The sequence below is a fragment of the Oryza brachyantha genome, chromosome 9 (assembly GCF_000231095.2).
Source record: "Oryza brachyantha chromosome 9, ObraRS2, whole genome shotgun sequence".
NCBI classification, from domain to species: Eukaryota; Viridiplantae; Streptophyta; class Magnoliopsida; order Poales; family Poaceae; genus Oryza; species Oryza brachyantha.
Window position 1 is genome coordinate 10,721,393 of NC_023171.2, and position 17,075 is coordinate 10,738,467.

Sequence of the window (17,075 nt, forward strand, 5' to 3'; positions counted from 1 at the left end):
ATATTTCGATAGATCTCGCATATACGAAGCATGACGTGCGGTTTTGCTGCATTATCTGCATAAGAACAGAAAAGTATCGACCACATCTTTTCGCTTATCTTTATAAGCTAAAATTTAAATGTTTAATTTTAAATTGAATTAGATTTTAAGTTTTTATCATAGTTTATTTTTTAGTGTTGTCTTTTAAATCGCTAAGAGCACATATATATATAAATATTATTTGCAATTTTTTTATTTACAATTATGGTTTGGCCTTTTTTTCTTCTATGTCAACCGATCACCCTTATGTAAGCTTAACACACGTGTGTGCAAGTAAATAGGGAGGAAATTGCATTATATTTACATGCACTGGCAGATACATCACAATTTTCATGGTAAAGTGTTGCGTACTTGTGATGTACTCAAGTATAAAGTATAACCACCTGGCTGGAGATCCGATAGTCATTGCGACAAGATGCAAATAAATTCAATGACGATAGCTTGGCACTGGCGCCAAACATTAGGAACAAAAATACAAAATGTAACAACTTGTTTCATGTATTATAACAGCGGATCGTCCAAAGCTGAAATACGACGTACGCATGATTCGAATTCAGAAGGAAACGAGAAACCCCAGAAACCAACAAAAGCGTCGAGGCTAAAAGCAGACAAAATGCAAGTCATTTTTTGCTCGTACTCGTCAGTCGTCGACGTAGGGCATTTTTTTCACGTAAAACGTACTAGATTAGCATATAATTAATTAATTATTAGATATAAAAAATTAAAAATAAATCAATACTACCTCCATTTCATAATATAAGATTTTAACTTTTTTGGTTATAACGTTTGACCATTCGTCTTATTCAAAAATTTAGTATAAATATAAAAAATGACAAGTTAGGCTTAAAGTTCTTTTGATAATAAAATAAGTCACAAGCAAAATAAAATGATATTTTCATAATTTTTTGAATAAGAAAAATGGTCAAACATTACAAGGAAAAAAAGTCAAACATCTTACATCATGAAACGGAGGAGTATGATTCTTTAAAGTAACTTTTTATAATTTTTTTTTAAAAAATAACCTTTTTGTTTGCCAATGCAACATGGTATAATTTTCTTTTTGCTCCTTCGGTTTTAACTGGACAGAAAAAACGCTATCAAAGTGCAGTGAAATATTCTAAAAAAGAACATGTCATTTCAATCTAGCGGTGATGCTTGGCGTTGAAGAAATTATGGCGTCCGACATGGAGCAAGGAATGGACCATGCAGGCACTGACAGTGGCGGCTCTGTTCGCATCTGGATTGTTATCACAATCAGATTGGCCTCCCGATAATTTTATAGGAGTACCCACATATTCTGTGCTTGGATCTAAGGTGTGGTTTGGTCTGCTGCCCATTCGGTTTGCCAAGTGAAACGTGGTTATGTGGGTTGTCATGTTCACCACGTGTATGGGCACTTCTGATCATAATGTGGACCACAAGAGTTCTCTTCGACATACAATGCAGAATGCAGCAAACATTATGCAGTCTTTTTGCATGATTATGCTCATTTTGGTCCCCGAAAATTTGTATTCAAATCTAAACAGGCCATTACATGATTCACTGTAAGACATGGAACCAGAAACCTTTTTTTTTTTCAACAGAGTGATCATAAGACGAAACAATAAAGCAGGAAAAATCTAAGAATATGATCGGTGCACGAACAAGTCAAGCCATGCCCCGCAGATGAAACCTTTCAAATCTTGCAGCCTGGCAGATTGTATACATGAGGCCAACCTGGACCGTTTCTTGCTGCTGCTAGTACAAGATAAGCTCTCTCAAGTCTGAATTATTGCAGGTTGGTGCAGGAGCGTTTCCAGGACGGAATGATGAGGCCTTGATCAAACAATCCAACGCTAGGGTTTACTACTCCTACTCCTTACTAAAACGTCGAAAATGTAGTACTAGGAGGGTAGTTAGTTGTAATCAATCAACCGTGGTGCCGTGCAGGGGCTGGAGCTGGAGCTGGGAAGTTTTCAGCGAAACGAAAAAAGCAGCAGGAATCATGGCACGCAGCTCTGCCTTTCACCTTGGCGGCCAAAAAAATGGCTCATGGATTGGCGTGTGCAATTGCGTACAAATAGACAGTAGGCTCCGGGAGCTGGGTAGACCGGTGGCCTCGCTACCCAGTAGTCTTTGTACTGGGTAGACAGTCGTCTTCCTCTCGCGCGTGTTCAATTCGAACGACGCTCGCGTGCAGACGGTGCAGTAGTTCGAACTATTTTTTTGACAAACAGTAGTTCGAACTTGAAACGCTCCAAACCAAATATGACAAGCAACTCCAATAGTTTGACATCATCCCCCATATCCTTGATTTGTTTGGCAATTTAAGGAAAAGCAATCTCCAAAGTTTTGTCATCCTTCTTCCTCATGTTTGTCAAGTTCGCATAATCCCCTCTTCAGCGCGAATATATTAGCGCTCGTGATCTACGCGCATCTAGTTATGCGACATATGGCACACTATTAGAGATTAACCTTTTTTTCTTTGTCATAATATTTAGAGAGTTGCCAAACTCTAAGATTTGAGAAACAAAAAAATCCCATACTATTGGAGTTCTCTAATGAGGCGGTGTTTCCGAGCGTTGGTCAGCTAGAGAGAATCACCCTCATATTTTCGCTTATGTTTATGATTAGCTAAAAAATTAAATTTTTAATCTTAAATTTAGAATGGTTAGCGGGATTTTTCCATCACACTTTATTTTTCGGCATTTACATTTAAATATCTAGGAACACGTGTGTCTATATATATATATATATATATATTACTTTTTATTTGAAAATACATCATTTCACTTTTTCCATGGAAAAACTAAAACATACTCTCCAAACTCTCATCAAAGCAAGTTTAATGGTAAAGCTAACTAGTTGTAAGGTTATATTATAGTCATATATGAGCTATAGAGTTAACTATCAATATCTTTGTTTTTTTTCTCTCACCCATGTAATTATTGCATTTTTCTTAGAGTATGCATGTAGCTAGCTCTGGCATGAGAATCAGGAATTTTTTATTTTTTAAATATTTTTAATAAATAATTTTATTACTAAATTTCGGAGGAAAATATTTCCATCATATAAACCTTTTAGTCACGTCGGTATCGATGGTGTAACAAGACAGTGCTGCCACGTAGTGCGGTTGGCGTGACAGTCTTGCCACGCCAGTGTCAGTGGCGTGGCAAGACAACGCTGCCACACCACTGATAATGGCATAATGGCATGGCTAAGCCTGCTATGCCAAAAACCCTACGTGGCAGCATTGTTTTGCCACGTCAATGTTGTTGACGTGGCCAAAAGGTTCATCCGGTAGAAATATTTTCTCCTGAGGTTTAGTAATAAAATTATTTATTAAAAAGGTTTAAAAAATAAAAAGATTTCGAGAGTCAGCCTCACTCTGTTCATGCTCTTCTTTCCCCACATAGCTATTGTTTTTTGTGTTTACGTTTGATCATTTGTCTTATTCAAAAATTTTATCCGAATATGTAAAACTACAAGTCATACTTAAAATTCTCATAATACTAAATCAAATTATAACAAAACAATTAGTAATTATATAATTTTTTTAATAAGACGAGTGGTCAAATATAAACGTAAAGTTAACGATGTCATATAACAAAGAGGGAGTAGCATCTATGGTTATACCTTTTTTGGCTTTTGATTATGCTTATGAGCCAAATTTTAAATTTTTGAACTTAAATTTGGGGTTTATCTTGAGTTTTTTCACCGAAGTTTATTTTGCATCCTAGACTTTATATCAACATGAACACACATATATAAAAAAATATTCATAAATTATTTTCTATTTATTTGTCTTTTTTTCTTTTAAAAAACCAAAAGATGACACATTGCTCTCGAGGGAGGGCTGTGGCGTGCTTTGAATCGTGAAATCGACAAGACGAGTTTGTGCGATTTGTTCGCGCTTGCTGCTTTGCTTTCCAGGTCATCTCCATGGGAGGCAAGGACATGGTCATCACTGTTCGGCATGATCTTCGATTGTGCCTTTGCCTACAACCCAGAGTCCACCACGATGATCTGACACTGTGCGACTTCGGTTGGGTCGTCAGGGAAAGCTGGAGAACTCGTTGTCACCTGTGTTTGTCCTGAAAAGAAACAGGAATCCCCGCTAAACCGATAGTCTGATGGTAGATGTGTAGATCGACTTGTCCCATTCTCCCTTTTCATTCTGTCTTTTACAGTGAGTTTCTTACATTACTATTATTGCCTAGCAGCTACTAGTTTCCATTTTCTTGATCTCATATGCATTTTTACAGTACGGTTTTCAATAGTTGAATGTGTAAAATGAGCACAAAGGATAGTTTATGGGGTTATGTGCTGTAGAGAAATAGTTCAAAATAAACCTTTTTTTTGTAAAATAAAAGACCATCTACACCGTCCCCGATTTCCCCTATCTCAAACAAACAAAGCCTAAACAGCCCGGCCCAGTGCAGCCGACGGGCAGCTTGGTGGACCATCCAAAAGACTGAAGGCCCACGTACGGGGACGACGGGTGGTCCGATGCCGCCTCCCCAAGCAAAGCGAAGCGGGGCCAGAGGGGGTCAAAAGGCCGGCGTTCCACGGGGATCCACGTCGCAGGCGGGTGCCCATGGCGTCGTCATCGTCGTGGCTGCTGCTCCCCTCCTTCCCGTGGCCTCCCCCGCCCCCTCCCGGCTCCTCCTCCGGCCGCGGCGGCGGCGGTGGAGACCCCGGGGACTGGAAGCCCAACGTCGTCGCGGCCTTCGCCGGCGCCCAACTCGGCCGCGCCCTCCGCCGCCGCCTGGCTGGCCTCCTCCGATCGACGGTGCTGCTCCCTGTCCTCCCCGCTGTCTCGCTCTCCTGTTGGGATGCACTGTCGCGACATCTAGCATATCTATACAGTCTTCGGATAGCTTGTGCTTCGATGCCAGTTTGATAGCCGACGCATTCACCTTAGAGCATTTCCAGTTTACCACTACTCCTGGTTACTAATTGGATCAATAAATTGCATGCGTAATTAAATAATTTAGTCTGAGCTATATTGCACGATGTAGGAGGCGCGACATCTTGGTGCCTTGCCAAGGATAGGAGACATTTGGTTTGAAGGATCGAACTCACTCGTGACACACCCAATTCTTGGCGTGTTGGGAAATGCGCTTTCCACACCGTATGCTTGCAGCTCTGTTTTGTTCAATGGAAATGGATCGGACAGGAGATACATCGGTAAGGGAAAGTCGTTCTCCGGAAGGCCGGGTGGAATCAATTTGAAGAAGAGGCTTTGGACTAATATTCTTCTTGCTGTTAATATTCTGTAAGTCATTGATCAATTCAAGTGACCTGTTATCCTTCTGTGTAAAGTAAGATTCTTTCTACATTTGTGGATTAACATCGTTCTACTTTCACCCAAGGGCTTATGTTGCTCAGATAACTACGCAAGGAAAATTACTTATATGGGGAGCTAAGGTTGGTTTGTAGGTTGAAATTTTCATTCCACTTTACTCTGGTAGCTTTTGGTCTAACTCATTTTCAACCATGATTTTAGATCAACAGTATGATTGATAGAGGAGAACTCTGGCGTCTGGCTACATCATCTCTTCTTCATGCAAATCTTGCTCATCTTGCTGTACGTATCTGTGTTTCTGTTTGTGTTTATAATCTAAGAAACAGCATTGCTAATTTTCCTTCTGATCATAATTATGATGCAGTTCAACTGTTTTTCTTTAAATTCAATTGGGCCTATGGTGGAAATGCTAACTGGTCCTAGAAGATTTCTTGCTGTGTATTTCACTTCAGCGCTGACAGGTATTTGTTCTTACCTGTGTTTGAGAATATGTGTGGTGGTGAGCATTGCATGTCTTCCTTTAGATTGTCATAATGAATTCTTCAAAACCTGCCAGGTTCATTAATGAGTTACCGCTATTGCGCATCTCCTGCAGTTGGTGCATCAGGGGCCATTTTTGGATTGGTATTATTACCCTTAGCTTTTAATTACAGTCATATAAATAATCATATTCTTGTCAACTCAATGGGACATAAGAATTTAAGACTAGTCTCATGAAATCCCTGATATGATTTCTCATGTCATACTGTTTGCACGGACATTACCTCCTTGTCCAGGTTGGTGCCTATGCTGTTTATACATGGAGGCACAGGAGATTTTTGGGGCATGGAAAAGAAAGCTTAGAGCACATTGGGCGTGTTGTTGTCTTGAATATGGTATTGTTCTGCATAGCCGCCTGACTTCTTCTTGTTACTATCTATCGTTTGTTCAAGTTTTTTAGCTTTTTTTGCGATTAACTCTTTTAGTAAATTGCTTATACTTTTTTCTGCGATAGGGTATGGGTCTCCTTTCAAGGGGCATTGATAACTGGGGCCATGTAAGTCTCCTGATCTTACTTCAATTTGTGACACTACACGCTAAGAAATATTTAGGCCATGAGTTCACTTGACGCTTGAACAATGACAGTTGGGAGGCTTGCTCGGAGGCATGGCTATGGCATGGTTCCTCGGTCCAGCTTGGCAATATCAATATGTGTCAAGGGATGGAAGAGCAGTGTTCAAAGATAATGCCCCCATTCTCCAACTTATAAACGGGAAATGGTTGAGGTAGAATTTTGCATTTAAAACGGATTCCTAGCTTGTGTGAGACACACAGATTGAAGAGGGGTGGGGTTTGACAATGCTAAGGTGGACTCCTAGTTTGGCAGAAGAAGAAAAAAAAAAGGCATGGCTGATGCTCAGCTATTTCCAAGGAAACACCAGCTCCGTATACTCTTACAGAATCAAGAGCGGCATTGAGTTCACCTGAGTCGTTATTTTTGGATATAAGTTGCAATTGTCTATACTGTTATGGATTATAGCTAGGCAATACTCAATAGTCACCTCCAGCAATTGTATTTAACATGCTTACGAGGTGTTACTGGGCCCGAGTTACACGCACTGTGTACATGAACTCATATTTGATACAGCTAATATACTCAGTAATAGCTTGAGTGTATTAATCTATCGGCCTTTTTTTTCTTGGCGATATGATGTGAGCACCTGCTTTGGATATTGATGAATTTTTTGACCAAATATTGATGATTGTTATCACAACAAATGATTCACGGGTAACAACAATCTGTTCTGGCACCACATATTTAGCGGGAGCTAAATTTCAGAACTTGTTCACGGGATGGTCTTTGACTTGTTTACGCGTGATATCATTACAAAAAAATAAACACACAAGAAATATCGCAGAAAGATGGGTGTTTACGTGTTGTATTATGCTTATGCTCTGTACGTTGATGTGACATGAAAAGAAAAGTTTTGTATTGCAAGATAGTGTTACACTATCAATTTGACTATGGTAAGTCATTACATCCTCTACCATAAGTGCTCAGCCCTTTAGTGAGAACTTAGTTTCTGGTAAAGGTGTAGGGCAGTCACCTTCGTGACATAAAAGCCCTAGTAAATTAGCATAATACGGAGTACAGACCTATATCTACAGTTATACTCGAACTCTGATGTGCCGGAATCCACCAAACAGTTAGAAGTTACCGATAAGCAAAACCTGCCTTTTGCAGTACGATTGCTCATGATTGCATCCGCGCTTCAAGAAGTTTCAAGCAACAAAATTTGCAACCACAGTGACCTTCCACACTGAATTACTCTGTAGATAATGGATGGCAAACAGTCTAGGGCACCAGCCAAGTCTCACTTCAGGAATGGAGAACTGCAAGTTTAAACAATGGATGTCAAATGAGGTGTTTTTGTTCAATGAACTTCAGAAGAACAGTGAGCTGAAAAAGGGAGAGCAAAGAATCACAGATAAATAAAGGAAAATAAATGAACTGATATTATTTGTTAATATTATTTTTAGAAGGTTGAATTAAATTAATGAGCTGATATGCTGTTAATGGCATATAAAAGGAAATCAAAATGTTCGGTCAGTCTGATTGCATATGGATCCACAGATTAGTACCAGACCACTAGCATGGTAAGTTGGTAACGATGTAACAAAAAAACCCAGTTATAAATACTACGCACAGCAAAACAGATATATGTGTATCTCACACTTCAGTCTTCAGGGTAAAGGCCCTAAGAAAAACTAACAAGTGTGATGCAAACTTATTCTCACTAACTTGGTAGTTGGTATGGATAGCAAACAGTGAAGTAGATTATAGAAGTTAGTGTAGTCAAGTTAATCAGTGCTAATATATCTTACCGATCATCCACAAGTCTTAATCAGGAAACATGAACGCTAACTTTAGAGTACAAACTTCACTACTTCAGATATAAAGAACAGGGTACTTACAATATGGGGAAGGAGCAATTGACGGGGGAGACTTGGCTGGTTGATTTTTTCGTTTCTTCCATGGAGGCACTGAAGGTCTAAACACAGGCAATGATGGTGAAGGTATTGGCATCATTTGATAAGTTGGTCCAGGGGCTGCACCAGGTAAATGATTGGGAGTTGGTACAGGGTGGGGATGATCTGCGTGCCCAGGAATTGGTTGAAAAGTTGGCGAAAGATATGATTCCGTAGGTGGAGGGGAAGGAGCAACAGATGGCTGCAGCGAGTGTATAAATGGTGGTAGCTTAGGGTCTCTACCAAAACAGGGTGGTTTTCCCGTTGGGTTACCAGCTGGAGGGAAGTGGTTGCAATTAAAACATGGAAAGCAAGGATTTCTGTCAGGAAGAGGGGGGAATGCTTGAGGAGGAAGACTTGGGTTCATATATGTTGGAGGTGTAGGGTAATGGATGCTGCCAGATGGCGACAAAGATGGTGGTACACTTGAAGAAGGGGATGGAGATGGTGAAGGAGATGGGCTCGGAGATAAATCTGAGATTGAGCGCTGCAGGTATGATGAAAGCTGAACACCTTTTACCTTACCGAATACAGAGTGATTAAGCCCAAGGTTTCTTGCATTGGGTTCTTTTATTAGCTGAGCTAGCTGTTTCAATCTACTATATGGCAAAACAGTGCTGCTCCCGTCTAGCACAGAGGCCTCAATGGTTGCTGGGGCATCAACTGAAGAACCAATCTCATTCCTGAACTGCAAATATACTTTCTGCACATATATATCAAACAAAATTTTAAATGAAAACACATTCAAATTTGTAACCAATCTGGAGGCTACTAAATCAACAATACCTCATAGGACAAGTTCAATCCAAGCTTCAGCTGGTCCTTTAGCTCTGTAATATTACCCAAGATCTGATAAATGGAATTATTCAACACAAAGTTGAATAGAGGATCCGCCCATACATAACCAGACTGCTCAGGAATTACAGTGATTCCTCCGGGGAACCTCAACAGCTCAACAGAAGATGGATGGCCAAAAAGTGATGGTGTCAACGATAGGTTCACCTGATTTAGCATCATCTCTATTAAGGATGATCTCAGCACACTTAGGGCAGGCAAACTTATTGAGGCATCTTTTGGAGAAGGAAGAACACTAAAAACCACATGTGTGGAGTATTTAGAGGTCAAAGAGCTCATTGAAACAATGGAAACCTGTTTCAAACAATAGGATAAGTCCATTTTAGGTCCTCAAGTCTCCCTGGGGAGGTCTAATTTTCACTCCTAGGTTCACAACTGGACCAGAGTGAAAACTATGAACCAAGGTAAACGAATGATACCGCGGAAGAAACAAAATTAATAAAAAGGAAACTGCACCTTGCTATTAGGTACACCGATCTCTTCATATATGTCACCCCCTAGTTTGTCCCTGTGAGCAGCAAGGAATGACACTGGCTTTTCCAAGGTAAAACCAACCTGGATTTCAGCTGGACAAAGAAAGTTCAAAACACTTTCAACTGTCAGTACTCGAATATATTTTGAGGCAGGCAGCATCATCTAAATGTAATGTCGTTACATAAAAAATGCAATCACTAAATGTGCCAAAAAAGAAGAGAATTTCTAGAAAAATCATTGCCAAGTCAATCTATTGACACAGTATACCATGTCAAATGAAAATGGCATTTGAAATAATGAGACATTTGAGAAGAATCACTGAGGCATTTCCACAAATGAGAAAATAATGAAGACTTTCATGAGTCATGACTGCTAACTGCCAACAAATGCAACAAATACATGGCTATATAGCTAAACAATACAAGTTAAGGATGCAAAATGAGTAAACAAAAGTCAGTATTTTCATTCAACAATATAGGTTGTAAAAAAAATAATGTGAATGAGAAGTAGAAAGACAAATGATTGAAAAAGTGATGGAAGGGTTACAAGTGGAACATTATCATAAACAACAACTAAAGTTAAATATAAAGGTACGGGATAATAGTAGATTATCCTGCAAGTATTTGAAACTACAAGCTTAGCTGGATGGAGAGAGAGGGGGGAGTGAGTTTTTCCTTTAAAACCTCAAATTTAGGGATCTAAAATAACGCCGCTGAGGCAGCAGCACAGGTTTCCTTATATGAGCTTGAAATTCATAACACACATGATGAGTTTGAGAATGTGAACATCAAAGTTTCACGTTTCCAAAGCATGAAACATTAACACAATAATTTCCATCCAGTCCAAAAAGAACATCCGATGCTTAAATTATTCCCCACAATGTGCCTCTCAAATGCAGCTTCTCCTCTCCACTGGAGCTTATCAATATTCACTACATATGAGAAGATATAATCTAATGAAGCTGGAGCATATGGACCTTATTTCTTGTTATATAAGCACAGAATGAGTATGGCGTGTCAATAGTAGTATAACACGGTTTTGAGAAAAGTACAGGAAAAACAGGGTCACTAAGGGTTGTTTGGTTGGTTATCACAACTTGCCTAAGCTTGCCACATCTCAAGTTAGCCAAATTTGACCATGTTAGGTGTGTGTTTGGTTTGTGCCACACTTGTGACAAGATTCCCTTTTTAATATATAGGGCCCACATGTCAATGACACAATAAAGTGAGGCAAACTTGTCGCATGCTAGCTAAAGTGTGGCTTTATTTTTGTTAGCCAAACTTTAGCCAAGTTAGCTAAAATATTGTGACAACCTTAGGCAAATTGAGTATGTCAACCAAACATCCCCTAAGAACCTCAAATACGAGGTTGTCTACAAATTTGCCCATTACAGCATATACAATAAACTAACAACACATCTATACACAATAAACTAAACCGGTATATATCCTAAAATGTTCAGGACTCAGGAATGGTTCGTAGGTCATAGCCAGCTCCAAGGATAGCCACTCAATGACTTCATCTATTTTTATCAAACAAAACGTATCTATGTAATTTCAATTGAGCACCAGGGGCGGATCTAGCATGGAGGCGGTGGGGGCTTGAGGCCTCACTATGCCCCCCTAATTTTTTTTTTTTTGTCAAAGATGGGCTGAAGCTATATCTAGTTTGTTTAGACCTCTCTAGTATCGTTTGCTAGATCCACCACTGTGAGCAACGAAAGGCATATTTGTCAAGCCTTCATTCACAGTTCATACTTCGATCTATTGTGATCTAACAAAACTATCTATGTAATTTCAATGGTGCAACGAAGCAGATGGCATATTTATCAAGTTTTCATTCATTGTTAATGATTTGCACGTCATAAGACCAAATACCAATGAAGGAAAACAGTCAACATATGCCTTTTACAGATATTCCCAAGGTAAGAAAAATCTTAGCATATTTTTTATCTCAAGACATCATCATCAGAATATCAGATTATGTAGCAACCACATTAATCAATAAATTCATAACTGATGTTATTATAGCAATCACCAGTACTACAAGAAGAACCTCAAATCGCACATCTAAGTTGACCTACACACTGCATACTTCAAATCCTACTAGAAATCAAACCACCAATGACCAATATACAATTATCCGTTGTGCACAGAAACAGAATAGGAGGGTGGGTAAACCAAGTACCGTTGTAACCGTTCTAGCTTTTGCTCTGGCATATACCTATGTCGCACCAACAGCATACGTCGACCATCCAGTTACTTTCAGCAGCCCAGATCATACGAGACTTGTAGGCTGTAGCCAAAACTATCACGTAAGTTTCTGATGCCTAATCACGACGGAATGCAATTTTCGCAGGTCGGAAGACAAACAAACGAACCAGGCGTCACACAAAACCTGGAACACCAAAAACTACAAAATTGGCCAGTAAGACGCGCAAATTCTAGTTCCATGTAGACGGGATCGAAGTGTCAACACTCAGCATGAGATCCCCAAGCAGCAACTGCCCCATCCCATCTCGTCGATCCACCTCTTCAGTAGAGAGTAGACCTAAACCCACTGATCCCCAAACCCCCCGCACAACCAGAAGCAAAATTTGACCACGGAGGGCGGAGACCTCACCTGCGAGCACGTCGGGGTCGTCGGAGAGGAACCCGTGCCCGCGGGTGGGCACGAGGAGGAGCAGCGTCGGGACGAGGACCCCCACGGAGAGGGCGAGCACGAACACGCACCGGAACGACGCGGCGCGGCCGATCGCCCGGGAGACGGCCCACACTCGTCCCCCTCCTCCGCCGGCGATCTCGAGGCCTCCCGCGCCGCCGAGCTCCACATCGACGGGCTTCCCCATTCCGCACGCATCTGACTCCTCTCACCCTGACGACACCGCGACTCTCTCTCTCTCTCTCCTCTCTCCGCTCCTCCTCACCGCCGCCGAGGCCGCCGCTCACAACCGCCTGGGCCCGCGCCGCCGCGTGAGGTGGGGCGCCTCCTCCTCCTCCTCCTCGGCTCCTCCTCCTCCTCTGCTGGTGCGCGACTGTTGGTTGAGTGTGGTGTCGCCGTCTCGTCTCGGGGCTCGGGTTTTGGTTTACCTCGCCTTTTGTTTTTGCGTTTGACGTGGCTGCCCTTCGCGGCCGCGGCCAAAAATGCGGGGGGTTTGACCTTTTTCGTTTTTTTTTTCGCTTCGCGCTTAACCCCCATGTGCATGTCCTATGCGCATCTTTTGTACTCCTCTTAAAAATCGAAATGTGTACTGTATTCGTAATCGGAAAATGATAAAATTCGTACCAGCAAGTGAAGAAATATGATAACACTTGCGCCTTGGTTTTTATAACTTTTTCTTGAATCCCAAGCCAGCAAATTGTTGGCGCTATATTATGAACAACAAAACCAGTAGCAAATCCTTTAGATAGTGATCCCCAAAATACAAAAAGAGATCCTCTCTGGACTGCCACTGCCATGGTCCTTAAGCCCAGGGCGGAATAGGAAAAAAAAATCAAAAAGTAGCACTAAGTTAATATATCCTGGCTAAATTTGAAATTTGTATGATATTTCATAAATTTAAAGGGATTATCAACCTACTTCTAGTTACTCAGAGCATCTTCGACAATCTCTCCAAATATCAGTTTAGCCAGTTTAACAAAAAAAATAGACAGTCAAAATTATTTTTACTCCAACAGCATCTCTATTATACTCTCCAATCTAAGTACAAGGAGGAGAGGCAAGCGGAAGGGGCCGGCGGTGACGGCATGCTGATGGAGGCAGCCTTAGCCGATAGCGGCGACGGCATCAGATCTGGAGGGGATGAGAGGAGGATGATGGGAGAGGTTCTGTGGGGGCCCATGCATGGGGCCTACATATAGCAAGTTTGGTTTGACTGTCCAACTTTAGTCAGTGGGAGGACTAGTTTGGCCAGTCTGATAGCTTGACTATCCGGTTGGCAAACCTGTTGACTGTAAATTTTCATTAAAATTGATAAATTTTAGTTTGTTGAGCCAAATAGCCAACCTGTTGGAGATACTCTCACATGCATAAGCTAAAATTCTTGTTAGAGTGTTGAGCTAAAATTCTTGTTAGAATGTTGCTCCTCGAAGTACCCAGGTATTGATTTGTTCCTTTATCTTACTTACAATTTGAGGCGTCTCTAGCTCTTAGTCTCTTAAAATTCGTTTGTTTTGTTCGCTACATAGTTCTCAAGCTACCGAGATGAGCACCAATCTCACTGTCATTGATTTGTCCTTATTGGACTATCTAACACTTTTTTCTACCAAATGATCAACGTGTCGTGTCGTTCATTTTAAAATCAGCACCAACTCGGCTTTAGTTTAGCTTTATTGATATAGCCTGCCATAATTATTTTTTTAAGATCCACCGATTAATCCTAGTTCTAAAATATAGTTATTTCCATGAATTCATATATGGGAAATAGCTATTTCTACTGCACCTCGGTGTATTTTAGCATATAACGTACCATCCGTTTGGTTACCGGCGCGGCCATTGTCACGCTGCCCTTTTTCTAACCAACTGCGACGAGAAATCCCACCCTCTCTTTCCCAACCAACCGTGCATGTGAGGACATGTGGATAGATAGGTCACTTGTCAATTTGTTATGGAAGAAAAAAAAAAAAGAAACTGTGACGCTTAGGTTGGTGCACCTGGGCATTCAGCTGTTTTTTTTTAAGTGAGCTGACCTTGTTTTTGTTGTGTGTGTTGGCCTGCTGTTGGGTTGCCCTGTGGCTGTGTCTGATTTTGGTGGTATTATGCAGGGTCTGTGTCATTAGGTGGCCTATATTTGTTTGCTTGGTCCAATCAGTTAGCTGATACGTAGTGAGTATGTGATGATGTGGAATTTTTTAGGTGTTATTGATTGTGCGGAGATAGCTGAAAAGGCAAAATAATATTTTTGCAAACGAAAACTAATTATCAATAAAATTTGCTACATATGTGTTCTTAGAAATCTAAAAACCAAAGCAAAAAAAAACTAAGATGAAACAAAAACCCTAAAATAAACTCTAAATTTAAGGTTTAAAAAATAAAATTTGACTTGTGACAAAAAAAAATGAGGTTGTGACTCTACAAGCGTTTAAGAGACTCATTACAGTATATGGTAGCATGTATACAAATACTTTTTCGTAATTTAGAAGTGAAACAATAAACCCAACGCCTTCCTCTCCCAAATTCTACTATAAACGTAGACAAAAAGCATGTCTACAACATACAAAAGGAGAAAAAGGAGCAGCAAAATCATCTACGAAAAGCTATTAAATTATCTCTTTATATTTTTTATAGTTACCATTAAAAGCTCATGAAAAACTACAAATGATTCTTTTTTCATCGAGCCTAACTAGGGGTAAACTAGGCATTCCACCCCTAGAAAAATTACTTTGTATCAACATTGTTGGTAGTTAAATAACATATTCTGTTTATGAATACTTAGATATATACACATCCATAGAGTAGTTTTTTTTATGAAAAAGATATATACTACTACCATGAAATGGATGAGTAGATAGTTCGAGAGCCCTTGTACAGTGGTGAACCATCATAATAGTGTCGTCCTTTTTAAAGATACCATCCTTATCATGTGTGTATGTGATAGTATCATGGATGGAATTTGTTCCATTGGTTGGAAATTGTCACCATCACTAGCAGTTTTATCTTGTCACCACGATTGTCCAATCCATCGTGTGTAGCACTCGTGAAAATAGATGCAAGAGACCAATGCCAAGAAGAAGGTGGGGAGTGGGGTGTGAATTTACACGTTTGTTTGATTCTCTTTTCTTATCGGTATATTTACAAACAAACAATAATCTGTGAATAAAATTTTTAATATACGTATTTTTAGCGATAACTTTAAGGCTGGAAAATAAATTTCAGTGAAAAAACTTCAAGATCAACTCTAAATTTAATATTAAAAAGTTAAATTTTGGCTTATAAAGGAACAAAAGATTGAGGGTGTTTGCTTGTGTCAAATTGTAAAATCACCGGCTCACAGCCGGTGGGTAAGGCAGGATGACAAAGTAGAGAGAAACTTTGAGTTAAAAGCATAACTTAATATCTCTAGCTACACAGTAAAATAATTTGGCATACCTATGGTCCATGCAATTGGTCAACGATCGTTGGGTAAAATTCAAATAGAGTATATAACATACAAACAGTGGATGAAAATATATGAATCGAGGCAGTTTAGTTTTAGTCCAAATACTGCGCTCTATACCAACAGTGACAGTGCAAGCATTTAGAGGAGTTTGGAATACTTTTTATAGAAAAATCCTATTCTTCAAACAGAAATTTTGTTTAGACCGAAGAAATAACTGGTTTCCATGGGAGAAAAGAAAACACATGAATTTTCTTGCATGGTGAGGCTTGTAAAACTTCGAATTTTACTGAGTTTATGTGTGTTTTTGTCAAAAATGATCAAGCATAGCTAGAAATTTTAAAGGATAATATACATAATTTGACCTTTATATAAAAAAGAGTGAATTTCATAAAGCCACACACATTATAACCACATGGGTTTTGGCATGTTGCACGTAACCTCGGGTTTTATGGTCAAATAGTTTTACAAAACTACACTATTAACCAATTTAAGGTGATGTTACAGTAAAATAAAACATGTTCAATCTTAGAGGGCTATAACTTTGTATATGATGAGTGAAAGAACTTATAAGTCCAATATAATTGTACATGTATTTTTCTTATTTATGTTGTATAACAGAATATTGGTTGACAATGTGGTTTTTTACACTCTAGAGCCATTATACTCGAGGTTATGTGCTACATACAAAAAACTATATGGTTTTGTAAAACTTGGTTTATAATACTTGTGCTTTTATGAAATTTACACTTAAAACATGAGTATATGAGAAATAAATTTGTTCCACAATTACCTAGTGAAAAGAGAAATTCTCCGGCACCTATGTGGAAGAGTCAAACTAAGGAAAAAAAGAGGGAAGGGTGTGGCGGCAGAGAACTCTCTAGTACGAGGTGCCAACCTGTTATTTAGAACAATTAATACAAGATGATTGATTTTCATTGCACGTTCGGACAAAGTTTCCTAATTGATAATGTTGGGAAGAAGTAATGTATGTTGTCTTTTGTTAAAAAAATGTTTTGTTTGTCAATTTCAACGTAACTATTTATAGTTAATAACAGGTTCTTTCGAATAACAGGTTCTTTCGAACATGACTCCCAAAAAAGAAACAATTCATCAAAGCAAAAATTATAAACATTGAAGGGAACCACCAATGTACAATCATCAGAATTTGGACTAGCCGTTGGATTCAAATCCCACCGTCAACATGTTTCTTCAACCTCCCGTCGTTTTGCGCATACTCTGTTAGGGCAAAACAACCTATTAATTATGAACCGCTTTACCCTGCTATATCAACCAACCGTATTGGGTTTTTACATT

At 39.6% G+C, this 17,075-nt stretch overlaps 2 protein-coding genes across 2 annotated transcripts; one reads left to right on the forward strand and one right to left on the reverse strand.

Moving 5' to 3' along the window:
- Positions 1 to 4,567: 4,567 nt before the first annotated feature.
- On the forward strand, positions 4,568 to 7,024 carry LOC102705463 (RHOMBOID-like protein 10, chloroplastic). Its single transcript, XM_015841077.2, has 9 exons — positions 4,568 to 4,810; positions 5,040 to 5,296; positions 5,394 to 5,448; positions 5,528 to 5,608; positions 5,691 to 5,787; positions 5,883 to 5,950; positions 6,103 to 6,201; positions 6,321 to 6,362; positions 6,452 to 7,024. The coding sequence occupies exons 1-9, from the start codon at positions 4,616 to 4,618 to the stop codon at positions 6,593 to 6,595; spliced, it is 1,038 nt and encodes a 345-aa protein (XP_015696563.1). The 5' UTR covers positions 4,568 to 4,615; the 3' UTR covers positions 6,596 to 7,024.
- Positions 7,025 to 7,197: 173 nt separating this feature from the next.
- LOC102709871 (ESX-1 secretion-associated protein EspK-like) lies at positions 7,198 to 12,752 on the reverse strand. The gene is made up of 5 exons (XM_006660624.3): positions 12,287 to 12,752; positions 9,647 to 9,756; positions 9,122 to 9,484; positions 8,282 to 9,038; positions 7,198 to 7,699 (listed from the first exon to the last, which is right to left on the reverse strand). The coding sequence occupies exons 1-5, from the start codon at positions 12,510 to 12,512 to the stop codon at positions 7,686 to 7,688; spliced, it is 1,470 nt and encodes a 489-aa protein (XP_006660687.1). The 5' UTR covers positions 12,513 to 12,752; the 3' UTR covers positions 7,198 to 7,685.
- Positions 12,753 to 17,075: the final 4,323 nt, after the last annotated feature.